At 35.0% G+C, this 12,898-nt stretch overlaps 1 protein-coding gene across 1 annotated transcript; it reads left to right on the forward strand.

Moving 5' to 3' along the window:
* Positions 1–1,257: 1,257 nt before the first annotated feature.
* On the forward strand, positions 1,258–12,083 carry LOC140782469 (protein DJ-1 homolog B-like). The gene is made up of 8 exons (XM_073129054.1): positions 1,258–1,467; positions 1,543–1,743; positions 1,837–1,986; positions 8,918–9,100; positions 10,237–10,317; positions 11,102–11,302; positions 11,390–11,530; positions 11,620–12,083. Exons 1-8 carry the CDS (start codon positions 1,318–1,320, stop codon positions 11,815–11,817), a joined length of 1,305 nt encoding a protein of 434 aa, XP_072985155.1. The 5' UTR covers positions 1,258–1,317; the 3' UTR covers positions 11,818–12,083.
* The last annotated feature ends 815 nt before the right edge of the window (positions 12,084–12,898 follow it).

The following is a 12,898-nucleotide window of genomic DNA, read 5'->3' on the forward strand; positions in this document are numbered from 1 at the left end:
ATCTTACTCAATGACCGGTAGAAAAATTAGTAGGGCATTATAGAGGCACCTATTAGGATCCTAGACGGATCGACTATTTAAAAAAATTTCAGGTGTTATTCCGATAGTGACTAGTAGTACGATATGGTTACAAGTTAAAGTAAGACAATATGACATTTATAAGTTTTATGGGATTTCTATGACATACACTTTTAAAAGAGATCAATTATTATTATATTAATTTATTTAATATGAGATATTATGAATGGTATACGATCAATTTAGTATATATTGGATATTGAAATTTAGCACGAGAGACAAAAAAAAATCTATTTTCCAATAAAACTTATATATATCTTGTGTTGATATTTATCATTAGACATTCTTAGTATCTTGTGTTGATATTTGTCATTAGACATTCTTAGTAGAATGGGTTTACTGAGCGTCTAACTCATGATGACTTATCATTTTGTGAAAAATTTAAGAATTCGATTAGTAAGAACTCTGAAGACTGAGTACTTTTTCATTGTATTAATCTATTTTTAGAATTCGATTATTGTTCGGGCTTTCGTATTTCTCCAAATTTTATCCTTAAAATTTACAATCTATCACATTCTCAAATAAGAGCATGACAAAGCGCCAAAGAAAAGCTACAACAAGACTTACCAACCCAAATGACATGATTTAGCATCACCACCGTTCCCAACCAACCAACAGAAAATAAACAAAACAAACTAAAATAAACTACGAGGTTAGAGACAAATAGAGAGAGAATAAGAGGCAAAAATTTTGACATACATCAGGACAAATAGTAGGAGAAAAAAAAATAAATTTTCAGGCTAGAGATAATGAACAAGTAAGATAACATTTTAGACCAACATCCTTTTGAACAAAAGGATTCGACCAGCTTGACTAAAAAAAGCTTTCCGGATCTGATGAAAGCTAGGCCAGTTTCAAAAGAATCAAGCTACTAACTTAACAGACAAGCTATAGAACGGAAAATGCACTAAGTTGGAAGTAATTATATAAGCAGAGAGCTTAGAGAGGCGACGGCGACGGAGGAGGAGGAATTGAAGACAGTGAAGGCGATGGAGAAGGATTTGAAGACTTAGAATAAGTGGGTTGGAGGGTTGGGTTATTGATAAGGGTATTTTATTAGTGGCCTCATAAACTGTAGGGTAAACGGGTCGGATGATATTAGTATATTACTAACCGATCCGGTCTGCCTCTGAGTTTAGCCTCATATGGACTTGGATTAGTATGTGACCCGCCTAAACTAAACCCGCACAGCACTCAAGCAGACTCTGGCACTTTCTAGTCCCAGAAGATTCTCCAAAAATGGCCACGCGGCATCTCGCACCTCTCCCTCTTCCCCTCTTCAAAAGCCTCTCGCCACTCAAGCCCCTCCTTCCACCTCGAACTCAAACCCTTCTCCCCCCTCTTCGCTCCTCCTCGATCTCGCCCATGGCATCTCCTCCATCTAAGAAGGTATTCTTACATCTCTCTCTCTAAGACACCCTCATAGTCTCTTATGCCATTCTTCATTTCGTTGGATTCGACCAGGTCTTAGTCCCCATCGCCAATGGCACGGAGCCGATGGAAGCAGTGATCACCATTGACGTCCTCCGCCGCGCCGGCTCTGACGTCACCGTCGCCTCTGTCGAGAAGGACCTCCGCGTTGACGCTTGCTGGGGGATTAAGCTCGTGGCGGACGCCCTCGTGTCCGATTGCGCTGACTCGGCCTTCGATCTTATCTCCCTCCCTGTAAGATTCGATCTGCATCGTGGAAGAGCTTGTTTGATTGATTTGTTTGTGGTTTTGTTCTTGATCTGGGTCGGTTCTTTTGTTCTGATGCAGGGAGGAATGCCTGGTTCGGCTAATCTTAAGGATTGTAAAGTGTTGGAGAATATGGTGAAGAAGCACGCAGAGAAAGGGGGGCTTTATGCGGCGATATGTGCGGCACCGGCTGTGGCACTGGGATCCTGGGGTCTACTTAACGGGCTGAAGGTGAAATCTTGATCACTTATCTTTTTTGCTTTACTGGAATATTATAGTCATATTTGATACAGCTTTCTTTTCTAGCTGTAAATTCCTGTGGAATCGTCAACAAATGAAAACGTTCTCTCTAATTCTGAACAATCAATTAGTAATTGTAACAGTAGACTATGTAGATGAAAATGTTGTGCTCAGTCACAAGTTTTACCTGAAAAGTTGAAGTCCTTAAGTTTTGATTAATTATTTCATGAAATTCATTTGTATGATAGTGTATATTGGACTGAAGCTGAGGTCGATGATTTCCACCTCATATTCGAGTTGTTCAACAAGTGAGCTACAATAAGATGACATGCATGATGACTAGTATGACCAATTGCGCCCAAAAAGTACCCGCAACAACTATAGCGATCAATTGTTGAACAATTGATGGTTGTCGAGTCCATAGGGAGACTATGGCAAAGGATACACTACACAGAAGGTAAAGAAATACCGAGTAGATCACTGTTTATATAGAAGTTTAAATAACAGTAAGCAAGTAAGATAATTTAGAAAAAGAGAAACTAGGTGTCAGGTGTATCTCGTACTTTTTGGATTTTATCTACTCAATTTCTTTCTTTTTATAATTCAATTTGAAGGTTTCACATCTCAAAGCCCAAAATTAGATGATTTAAATATATAATACGAAAGAAAACCTAAAGAAATTCTAATGGTTTCTTTATCACTTATTAAGCATATAGTTAGCATTTAGTAGGGGTGGCAATCAGGTCGTTTAAAGCGGGTTTGGGTTGGGTCAACTTCACTTTAACACGAACACAACCCAATTAATAAATGAGTTGTATTTGGTAGACACGAACACGACATATTATTAAATAGGTAGCACGATACGATCCGTCTAATCCGTTTAATAAACGGTTGTTTTAACACGACATATTAACGCGACATGGTAACTCGTTTAATAAATGGGTCGTATTAACACGACAAGATAACCCGTTTAACAGGATATGAATAACATTCAATTTTAACCTTACATAAAATTTATATTTATTAATTATATTATATAAATGGTATACTATACAAATAAATAGCATCCGTCCAACTCAAAACTCATACAACATAAAAATAACAATTCTAATGATACATCAAAACACTAATCCATACAACAAAGTGTAAAGTTCAGAACAAAATTCCAACTCTTAAGTTCAAATATATACAACAAAGTTTAAAGTTCAGAACAAAATTTCAACTCTTAAGTCCAAATATATACAATAAAGTTTAGAAAGAATTAATATAAGAAATTTTAGTTCCAACTCTTAAATCTAACAATTCCGTAACAATTAGAATAAAGTTTAAATTTTACAATCCATTACAAATTACAAATAGTTTAAAATAAACAAACAACAATATTAAGCTCTCCATTTTATTGTCCAAAGTTCATGAGGTTGTCAAAAAGAATAAAAAGAGAACGTAAATAACTAAGATAGAAGATAAAGAGAGACAAAGTTGAAATTCTCATACCAAATATTAATATTAAATATAGAAGATATAGATAGTGAGAAATTATTGCAGTAAATCATTACAGTAATTAAACAGATCTAACAAGTAAAACCAATTAAACATATCAAAGCAGTAAAACAAATAAGTAAACTGATTTGCAGCTGCAACCCTTGGTTTGACAACTTCACAATTTGCTATAACAAGAGTATTGGGAACACTGCCATCAGTTTGGAGATAGCACGTGGAGTTATTTCGAGGTTAGTTGCACTTCAAAGATATGCATAAGAAACATGTGTTAGTGGATAAAGTGTTGCTTAAGTAGGGCTCGACAGGCAGTGGATGAAGTGTTGCTTAAGCCTTCAACCATAAATACAATTCATAATATATCAATACAACAATTCAATCACTAATATTAATTAAATAAAACCAAGTACTAATTTTAATTCTAAATTTTAACTTTCAAATCTAATAATCTCATAACAAATACAAGAAGTCTAACATAGTTTCAAGCTTACAACTCTACCACTAATGTCCAACATTAAATTTATAATCCATTATAAACTATAAATAGGCAAAAGTAACATTGAGCAATTTGTTTTATCGTCCAAAAATCATGTCCGATCACGACCCTACGAAAAAATAAATAAAAGAGAAGATAGGGAAGATAGAGAGAAAGAAAAAGCTTATATTCTCATATCAACTTTCAAATGAATAAATTAAGCTCTGATAATTAAGTAGAGACAGATATCATATGACATTAATAAGAGCTATTAACCCATTTGTTCCTATTTGAAATAAATAAGAGGGCATTGATTTCCTAGCTCACTCTAAATAAGTAGAATATTTATAAAGAGGTGAATAATAGAGGTCAAGACATTTCAACAAACACATAATAAGACATTTCAAAAAAAATTTATTTGACTAACAGAAATTAATAGCCTTGGTAAACAACAATAGGCTTTCAAAAAATGAATCTCTTATAGCAGGATTATAGATGTCAATCTCTTGATGAACGCAGTTAAGGTCACCAGTTAGAATTACAGGTTTAGACTTCTCCAACTCCTAGACAGAACGAAAGAATTGCATCAATTCGGCACCACTCTATCAGATAAAGCAACTGCAGCAGAAGTGTTAAAGAAAGAATAGTACTTGATCAGTCAACTGTCACATAAGAATGAACAAATAGGAAACTGAATGGTCTTTCCAGCATGATCTAAAGCAATGGGATAGATGAGAAAATGGCAATAAAGAAATAATGCTTGCCTTAAAGAAGTCAAAATTAGTAAAACTTACTTTCATGTGACTGCTAAGAGATTAATCCCATGCCTTAATCCTGTAACTCTGAAAGCAAGATGTAGTCAAGAAAAGCAGATCTTTAGAGATGCTTTAGTATGTTTAACTACATAACGAGAGGCCATTAGAAACGAAAGAGAAAAGATCAACTACCAATGTTCTTAGACCACCACTAGAGTTTGGAGCATATCCACTTATCAAGTAAAATTTCTCAAACTCCTCGGTCACAAGCCGCCCTTTACTATCATGATCTGGAGTAAAAAAAAAAGGGATCTGGTGAGGGATCTCTCATCGGAGAAGACAGATTCGATAAAGATGTGGTCAGATCTAGTGAAGACGGGTTGGATCCTTGATGCACTCCTTGCCATAGCCTGCAGTAAGCATGGCGACGACAACGACGACGAGGATATCGAGGGTCAAGTTGCCAGATTGCGGGAGATCGAGGTTGGGGAGGGAGGAGAGGAGGAGGTGGAGCTTGACCACGAGGCGGTGCATGATGAACTGGCAAGTTATATATACGAGAGGTTGAGGTCAGGGAGGGAGAGAATTAGCTCAAGACGGCGCATGGGGTGAGAGAACTAGATGAGGAGATAGTGTGTTAGTTAAGTTAGTGCTTATGTTTAGAGTATATATATATATATATATATATATATTATTGGGTTGGTGGGTTGACCCGACCCATATATTTAAATGGGTTAGTAATGTAAACTCGAACACAATCATATTATTAATCGGGTTAGGCAGGTTAACTCGTTTACAACTTGAACCCAATTAGACTAAATCCAAATATGATCATGAGCCGGATTATCATGTTAGGTTATCGGATCGAGTCAATTTCTTCCACTAGCATTAGCAATGAAGCACAGATACCTCTATCTAGGGGAGGTGCTAGTGTCGGACATGTGTTCAACACGGGTTAGAAGTATTCTAATTTTAAAAAAATAAAAAATAAAATGAGATATGATGTGGACACAACATGCTGTTATTAGGCAAAACGGTTGGGTTTGAATTATTTTTCAATGACCCGGATCCAAACCCAAAACAAAATAATCAAACCCCCTCACCTCTCAGCCCCAATCAACACCTCTCACCCTAAAAAAAAAAATCCCAAATCCTTACCTCATCTTAAACCCTCACGTCATCTAAAATCCTTGAGCGGAAGAAGGCAGTGCCTCGGCGACGACGATCGGCTGAGCAAGTCCAAGGTGATGATTGGTTGAGAACGACGAGCAATTGAACATGGCGAGGGTGACAGGCTGCTGAGAACGGCGAGTGTGACGAGCAATTGTGCACAGTGAGGGCGATGGGCTGCTGAGCATGGCGAGGATGACGGATTGCTGAGCACGGTGAGGTTCTTCTCTCTCTCCCCGCAAGCCACTTTCATTTCTTCCAAGTTCTAATTGGTTGATCTCACTTCCTCCCTCCCTCTCTCGTTCACTCTCTCGCTCTCTATTTCCCTACGTCTCTACTCTCCTTTGAACCCTTTCAATCTTTTATGTTTTCTTTATTTTTTTTAATATGATAGGGCTTAAATTTAAATTTTTGTTAGTTATTTTAAATTCTTATTGGTGTGATAAACTAATAATGTGAGAGATTGATAGGCAGAAAAATTGAGAGTTAAATTGTTTAGAGTTTAGACCCTTATGATTTCTTTCATTTTTCATCTGTTATTAAATTGTTAAATTATATTGAAGCTTCTCTCTTTGTCAAATTGTCAATTTTGCTAATATATATTTCTCTACTAATGTAGTTTTATTGCGGTTGAAGAAAAATGAATATTGAAAATACTGATTCTAGTTAAAATATTGTATCTTCTGTGGATGATAATGCTCATTTGTGGAGATATATTACTAAGATGGAGAAATTAAGAGAAGGTGAAGGAAATCACAATTTTAGATGCAATTATTGTCAACAAATCTACAAATGATTATATTATAGAGTAGAGGCTTATTTGCTAAATATTAGTGGGCATGGAATTAGAGGTTGTATAAAAGTGAGTAGTGAACATGTTATGGAAATAAAAATGGTTTTTGATATGCCCGAGTTGATAATTTAAAATTTGATAACTAAATAAATTCCTTTGCTAAAATTTGTGCAAGTGGCATCTTCAAGTAGCTCAATTGGAGGTGTAGGTTTGATATAAGAGGGACATCAAGAAAAAAAAAAGAGCAACAAAAATGACACATATTGAAAAGTCATTTAATTTTGATGCTCACATTTAATTATATTGTGAGATTGTAATAATGTTTTATTCAGCTTTGTTGTCTTTTCATTTGACAAGGAACCTATTACTATGTTCGAGCCTTTCAATTTGCAACAAATAATAATATGTCTGGATTTGTGTTCCCTGGCTACAATATGTTCAAAACTACACTACTTCAACAAGAGAGCAAATATTAAAATGTTGCTAAACCTTATTAGAAGCACATGAGGGGAGAAATGAGTGAGTATTGTATGTGATGGTACTGATGCACAGAGATTGCTTATAAATTTTTTAGCGGTGACTTGAGAGTCGCTCTATATTATTAAGGACTGTGAATTATGAAGAAGAACATAAAGACAAATTCTTTATCTCAATATTGTATGCATTTATCACACTCTCGAACCAGCTTATTGCTAGGCTCTAGCAATTCAAGCGTAAAAAACAAAAAAAAAACCTACTCAAATGGTTTAAAAACAACAAAACTTGTAGACTATTTATGCCACTTTCGTAGGGAGCACAGTTTAACTCAAAAACTCATGTATTTAAACAATTTAAGGAATATAAACTTAATGCTAGATAATAAGATCATCAACTCCCTCGTGTTAAACATCGCAACCACTAAAATAAAGAGAACTAAGTGATGTGCTCAAAAGATTGTCATATGTATAAAAGCCTTCTACCTCCCTTTAGGTAAACACCTAAATCCATGACTAGAGATCATTTTTTTAATGCCTTCTTTTTCATTAATCCTACCATCCTACAAATGCTTGCCACTTCTTGAGGCAATGATACTCCATACTTTAGTAGAATTAATTTGCTTTTCTAATGTGAGGTAAGCTCCTCTTTTGATGCAAATCTCACTGCTTATTGAGGCGGCAAGGTTCAGTACTTGGTAAGACATTACTTAATTTTTCAATGTATAACAACATGGTGATTACTTAAATCAAGTTCTAGGTTAGGTTTATGTCAATTTAGCACGATCCCTTAAACATACGACATGAAAGTGTGTGAATCACAATATCATCATTAATTCAACAATTAACTATGCTATCAATAGGAAAAGTAAATTTTTGCATAGTGATACACATGTGTATCTTGCATAAATACAACCAAGTTCATAGTATTGAAATGATAACGCAAGTAGAAATAAAATAAAGTCCTAATAAAGCTCAATACTCAACATACACAATGTATTCTCTAACCCAACTTAAGCATTGCATTGTCCTCTATGTAATGAAACATAAAGAATAATAAATAAATAACCTAACTAGAAGGAAATCACCTAAGATGTTAGAGCAGGTGCAAAAGTTCAAATAATGCAACTCTGAAAGGCAACAACAAAAACAACCCAAGCCAAGTGAAAGGTTGTGATTTTAACCATGTTGTTTCAGACCTTCTAGCAAATTTACCTAACTCGCCCTTATGTCTTTGCATAAATCCATAAATATCTCTATTTCCTTTTTCTTTTTGGTAACAATGCATAAAAGCTTAAAAAAGAGAAAAACAGAGAAATAATAAAGTAGAGAAGCTACTTTTTGGTACGGCAATTTCATAAGCTTGTCCCTTTTAGCGCTCCTCACTGAACCATCTCCCCGGCAACGATGCCAAAATTTGATTGCCCCCAAGAAGTACCCAAAGGTATAAAGGTCGATCGAAGAACAGTTTAATTGAGACAAATGGTGATAAAGTATAATTGTTAACTCTGAACTGCATGGAGAAATAACACCAAACAAGTCACATTGAATCAAACAAACAAATACAGTGGATCTAAATTGTACGCCTGTTATTGAATATCAATTGTGCTTCATACTTTTCTATTGCTTGTGGGACTAATCCTCCTATTTGATTTTCAACATTGTGTATTTAGCTAATTTGGTTCTCAATTTACATGGCAGATTAGGATCATTGATTATTGATTAATAAATGGTTAATTAAGGCCAATTTCTTTTGTAGGCAACTTGTTATCCTTCATTCATGGAGAAACTTCCCTCTGAGGCTACTGCAGTAGAATCAAGGGTACAAGTGGATGGCAAGGCAGTGACGAGCCGTGGAGCAGGAACAGCCATAGAATTCTCTTTGATCTTGGTGGAGAAACTATATGGGAAAGATAAAGCTGATGAAGTTGCCGGGCCTATGGTAAACAGATTCATTTATTTTTGCACATCTCTCACAGTGGTTTTATGTTTTTCAGGTTGATATCTTTAGATTTGGCATATTTTTTCAGAATAAATGTTAAAAACTATATAATGAGACTTATTCAAGTGATTTGACAGTAAGCTAGAGAGGGCACTCAGTGGCCTTTAAGAAAATCTTTCAGTCCCTTTCCTAAATGACATTGATTATCACTGTGAGTGATAAGAAAATGAGTGATGCACTGATCCTCTTCTTCCATTTTGACCTACCAGATGCCTTATTATTTATCACAAGAATTGAATATCAGAAGTATATTTTTCTAGTTGAATCTTCCATGCTTAATCTTAAGAATATTTGTTAAGACAATTCAACAAATCGAGACCACAAAAGAGGTCTAAAAGAGTTGTCTTCTCCTAATGCATCTCTGCCAATTGATTCTCCTTGATGATATATATTTAAAGTTACAAATTTTAGATCCTTTTGATATTTACATCTAATATTAGAGGATGCTAAATGCTATATAACTTGGTTATCCTAATTAGGCTACCTAACTAATTAGAGCAAATATGTGCATTCCGAAGTGTTGTAAATTTGATAATCATATTTATGATTTCAATGAGCACCTGTTTTACTACTGTTCGCCGTGGAAGATATTTAGTTATGCTGAAGGCCTGAAACATACGAGTAAACTTGTAAAAAAGTACAAATGCATCCAAAGTAAGAAGATAAAGAAATTCATACGGGAATAGTACGTAAAAACTCGAAATAATGGAAATTTGCATATTCACCCTTTAAAATCTAGTTTAGCTATATTTGACAACAATTCATTAGGAAGTAGGAATTCAAGTCTTCTAAAGGGAAGCATAGAAGGTGTCTACATAAGCCTCTTAGGTATTTGACTCTGCTGCACTAGTTTTCAATTTTTTTTATTAAATGGCATGAAACTCCCTGTGAAGCTTGATAGTACTATGCATACTGAGTTGTAAACCATGAGAACATATTCCTCTGGAGGAAGATTCTTAATAAGTAATTGGCCTGCTATCAATTCGCCATGCCCTCTTCTCTTTATGTTTGTGCATGTGAACTCACCTTAGTAGTATTCTTGTTATCTAAAGACTATTCACTAATTGGTTTTTCAGGTTATGCGTCCTCAACATGATGTCGAGTTCGTGCTGAGGGAACTAAACTCTGTTGAGTGGAAATGCAATGGAGCACCTAAGGTAAGTGATAAAATGATAGTAGTATGCCTCACTTTTCCTTTCTGCAAAGTATGGAAATGCAATGAAGCACCTAAGCCTCTAACTTTTATTCAAAGAGTGCCTTCCACTATTCAATTGTATATGCCTCAGTTGTAGATTGTCTAAAGTATATGACATTCAGAACTTCATATCAGACTTTTTCCATTCAATTATTTGTTTGGTAAGAGCTTAAACTTAATGTTCTAGATCCTTTACTTTTTAATCATACTAAACATCATATAATCTATTCACAACTTCATATCTGACTTTTTCCCGACCTAATATATGTTTGTTTAGAGCTTAAACTAATTCTCTAGATCCTTAACCCTATAATCATAGTAAATTTCATATTTCATCATATAATCTTGCAAATAATTAGGTTCATTTAGTTATCCTCTTGACTTTTTGAGTTCCTCTCTAGAAACTTTTAAGGAGGGTACCTCAGCTTTGTGGAGCTTAAATGTTTGAGATATTTCAGAGTTAAATATATCTTTACTCTTAGTTTGGATAAAAAACACTCTACTCCCTGTACTTTCTTCTGTATTATTAAGCCTCTATGGATTTTTTATTTGATTGCAATTATTAGGTTCTCTATCCAAAGTTAATGATGCACATGCTTTTTTATCCTAAAAAGTGTTAAAAGTTCGAACACAAATCACGTTACCCTACTTCTGAGAAGTAACTTATTTCAACTATGATAAGGAGTAACATAAGGGACCATGATATCAATGCTCTGAATGGTTATTCTTTTTCTGCCTGTTTCCAGATTCTTGTGCCTGTTGCCAATGGCTCAGAGGAGATGGAGGCTGTTATCATCATCGATGTTTTGCGGAGAGCAAAAGCTGATGTCACAGTGGCATCTGTTGAAGATAAGCTAGAAATTGTGGCATCTAGGAAAGTGAAACTACTAGCTGATATGTTGTTGGATGATGCTCTTAAGATGCAATATGATCTTATTGTTTTGCCAGTAAGTAGTTCTGATCAACAGATAAACAATTAGCCTTTTCTTTTACATGTGCATGTATTGATATTTCATCCCCTTCTCTTTTTATAGGGTGGGCTTGGTGGTGCCCAAGCATTTTCAAACTCGGAGAAGCTTATTGCTTTGCTTAAAAAGCAAGCAGAATCAAATAAACTTTATGGGGCCATATGTGCTTCCCCAGCTATAGCCCTTGAGCCTCATGGTTTGCTGAAGGTACACCTGCAAGAACTAGCTTAATATCTAACAACCCAAAACGAAGATAAATTGCAGTTATTTAACTTCAACAATTTTTTTCTTTGTAGGGGAAGAAGGCAACGGCTTATCCAGCCATGTGTAACAAACTTGCAGATCAAAGCGATTGCGAGAACAGGGTTGTGGTTGACAGCAACTTGATTACAAGTCGAGGCCCTGGAACTGCCATGGAGTTCTCTCTCGGCATTGTTGAAAAGCTTTTTGGACGGGAGAAAGCACTTAATCTTGCTAAGACCCTTGTTTTCTAATAATAAGTTAATCCAGATATCTCAATTTGCGGAGGTGTTTTGTGAATACAAGCAGTTTTCTGTGTCATCGAGAGGATTTTAAATCGTGAGATATGTACGAGGTGTGAGTTTATAAATAATGGTCGCTGATCAAGTGTATGGCTGCTAGTCTCGATGTACCGTATCATACTTGCATTCGCTGCTTAATTATGGGAGCGTTTTCTTGTATTTAGGGGTATATGTTTAAGAGATTGTTTGCTAATAAATAAGTGTTTGGTTTATTATAATTTATAATATTGTACTGTGGTGTGTGTCATGGATTATAAAATAATAAATTAAAATTTTGAAACATTGTATGGTTGATAGAAATGAAGTATAGATTGTGAATTATTCAAAATAACTATTAAAAAATGTTTTTACTTATTATTAGGTTGTTCACCTATTATTGTAAGACCTATGAAAAAGACGCATTAAATCTGCAATAGATATCTCACATATACTATACTTTAATTTTGCTACAAAATGAATCCAAATTACAACCCAAAAACTAGAACAGAAGATATAGAGAAATTTATAATTTACTCTATGTTGCTTAATTCATTGTACCTCTTCCATTTCACATCTTTCACATATCTTGCTCATAAACTAGCAAGAACTGTCTTTGGAGCCCTTTCTTTGTTCCGGAATTCTTCAATCACTTCTTGCTGAACAGCAAATTCAAATGACCCTTCTTGGATTCTTTTTTTCTTTTCCCGCTATGTCTCCCCTCTTCCTCCTATTTCGGTATGTATTAGGCTCACTGGAGGTGTGTCTTTGTTCCTACTCGTCTCTATCGAGCAGTTGACCATCTCTTGGATCTAACTGTGATGGGCATTGTGAAAGGAAAGGAATCACAGAATTCTCAGGTAAGAGACTCTCACAGGTTCATGCCTCTGGATCTCCTTCTCTAGATTCTGTATAAATATAATTGGGCCTTGCACATTTATCTCTCTAAAAATGAGAGAAAAGACTCAAGAATATTAATATTCTTTTTATATAACTGCTATAGAATTTTTTTCTACATATTATATTTGTTGTCATATAATCAATATATCATAACAAT

This window comes from Typha latifolia, chromosome 2 (genome assembly GCF_019914945.1).
Source record: "Typha latifolia isolate L0001 chromosome 2, TyphaL0001v2, whole genome shotgun sequence".
Lineage (NCBI taxonomy): Eukaryota > Viridiplantae > Streptophyta > Magnoliopsida > Poales > Typhaceae > Typha > Typha latifolia.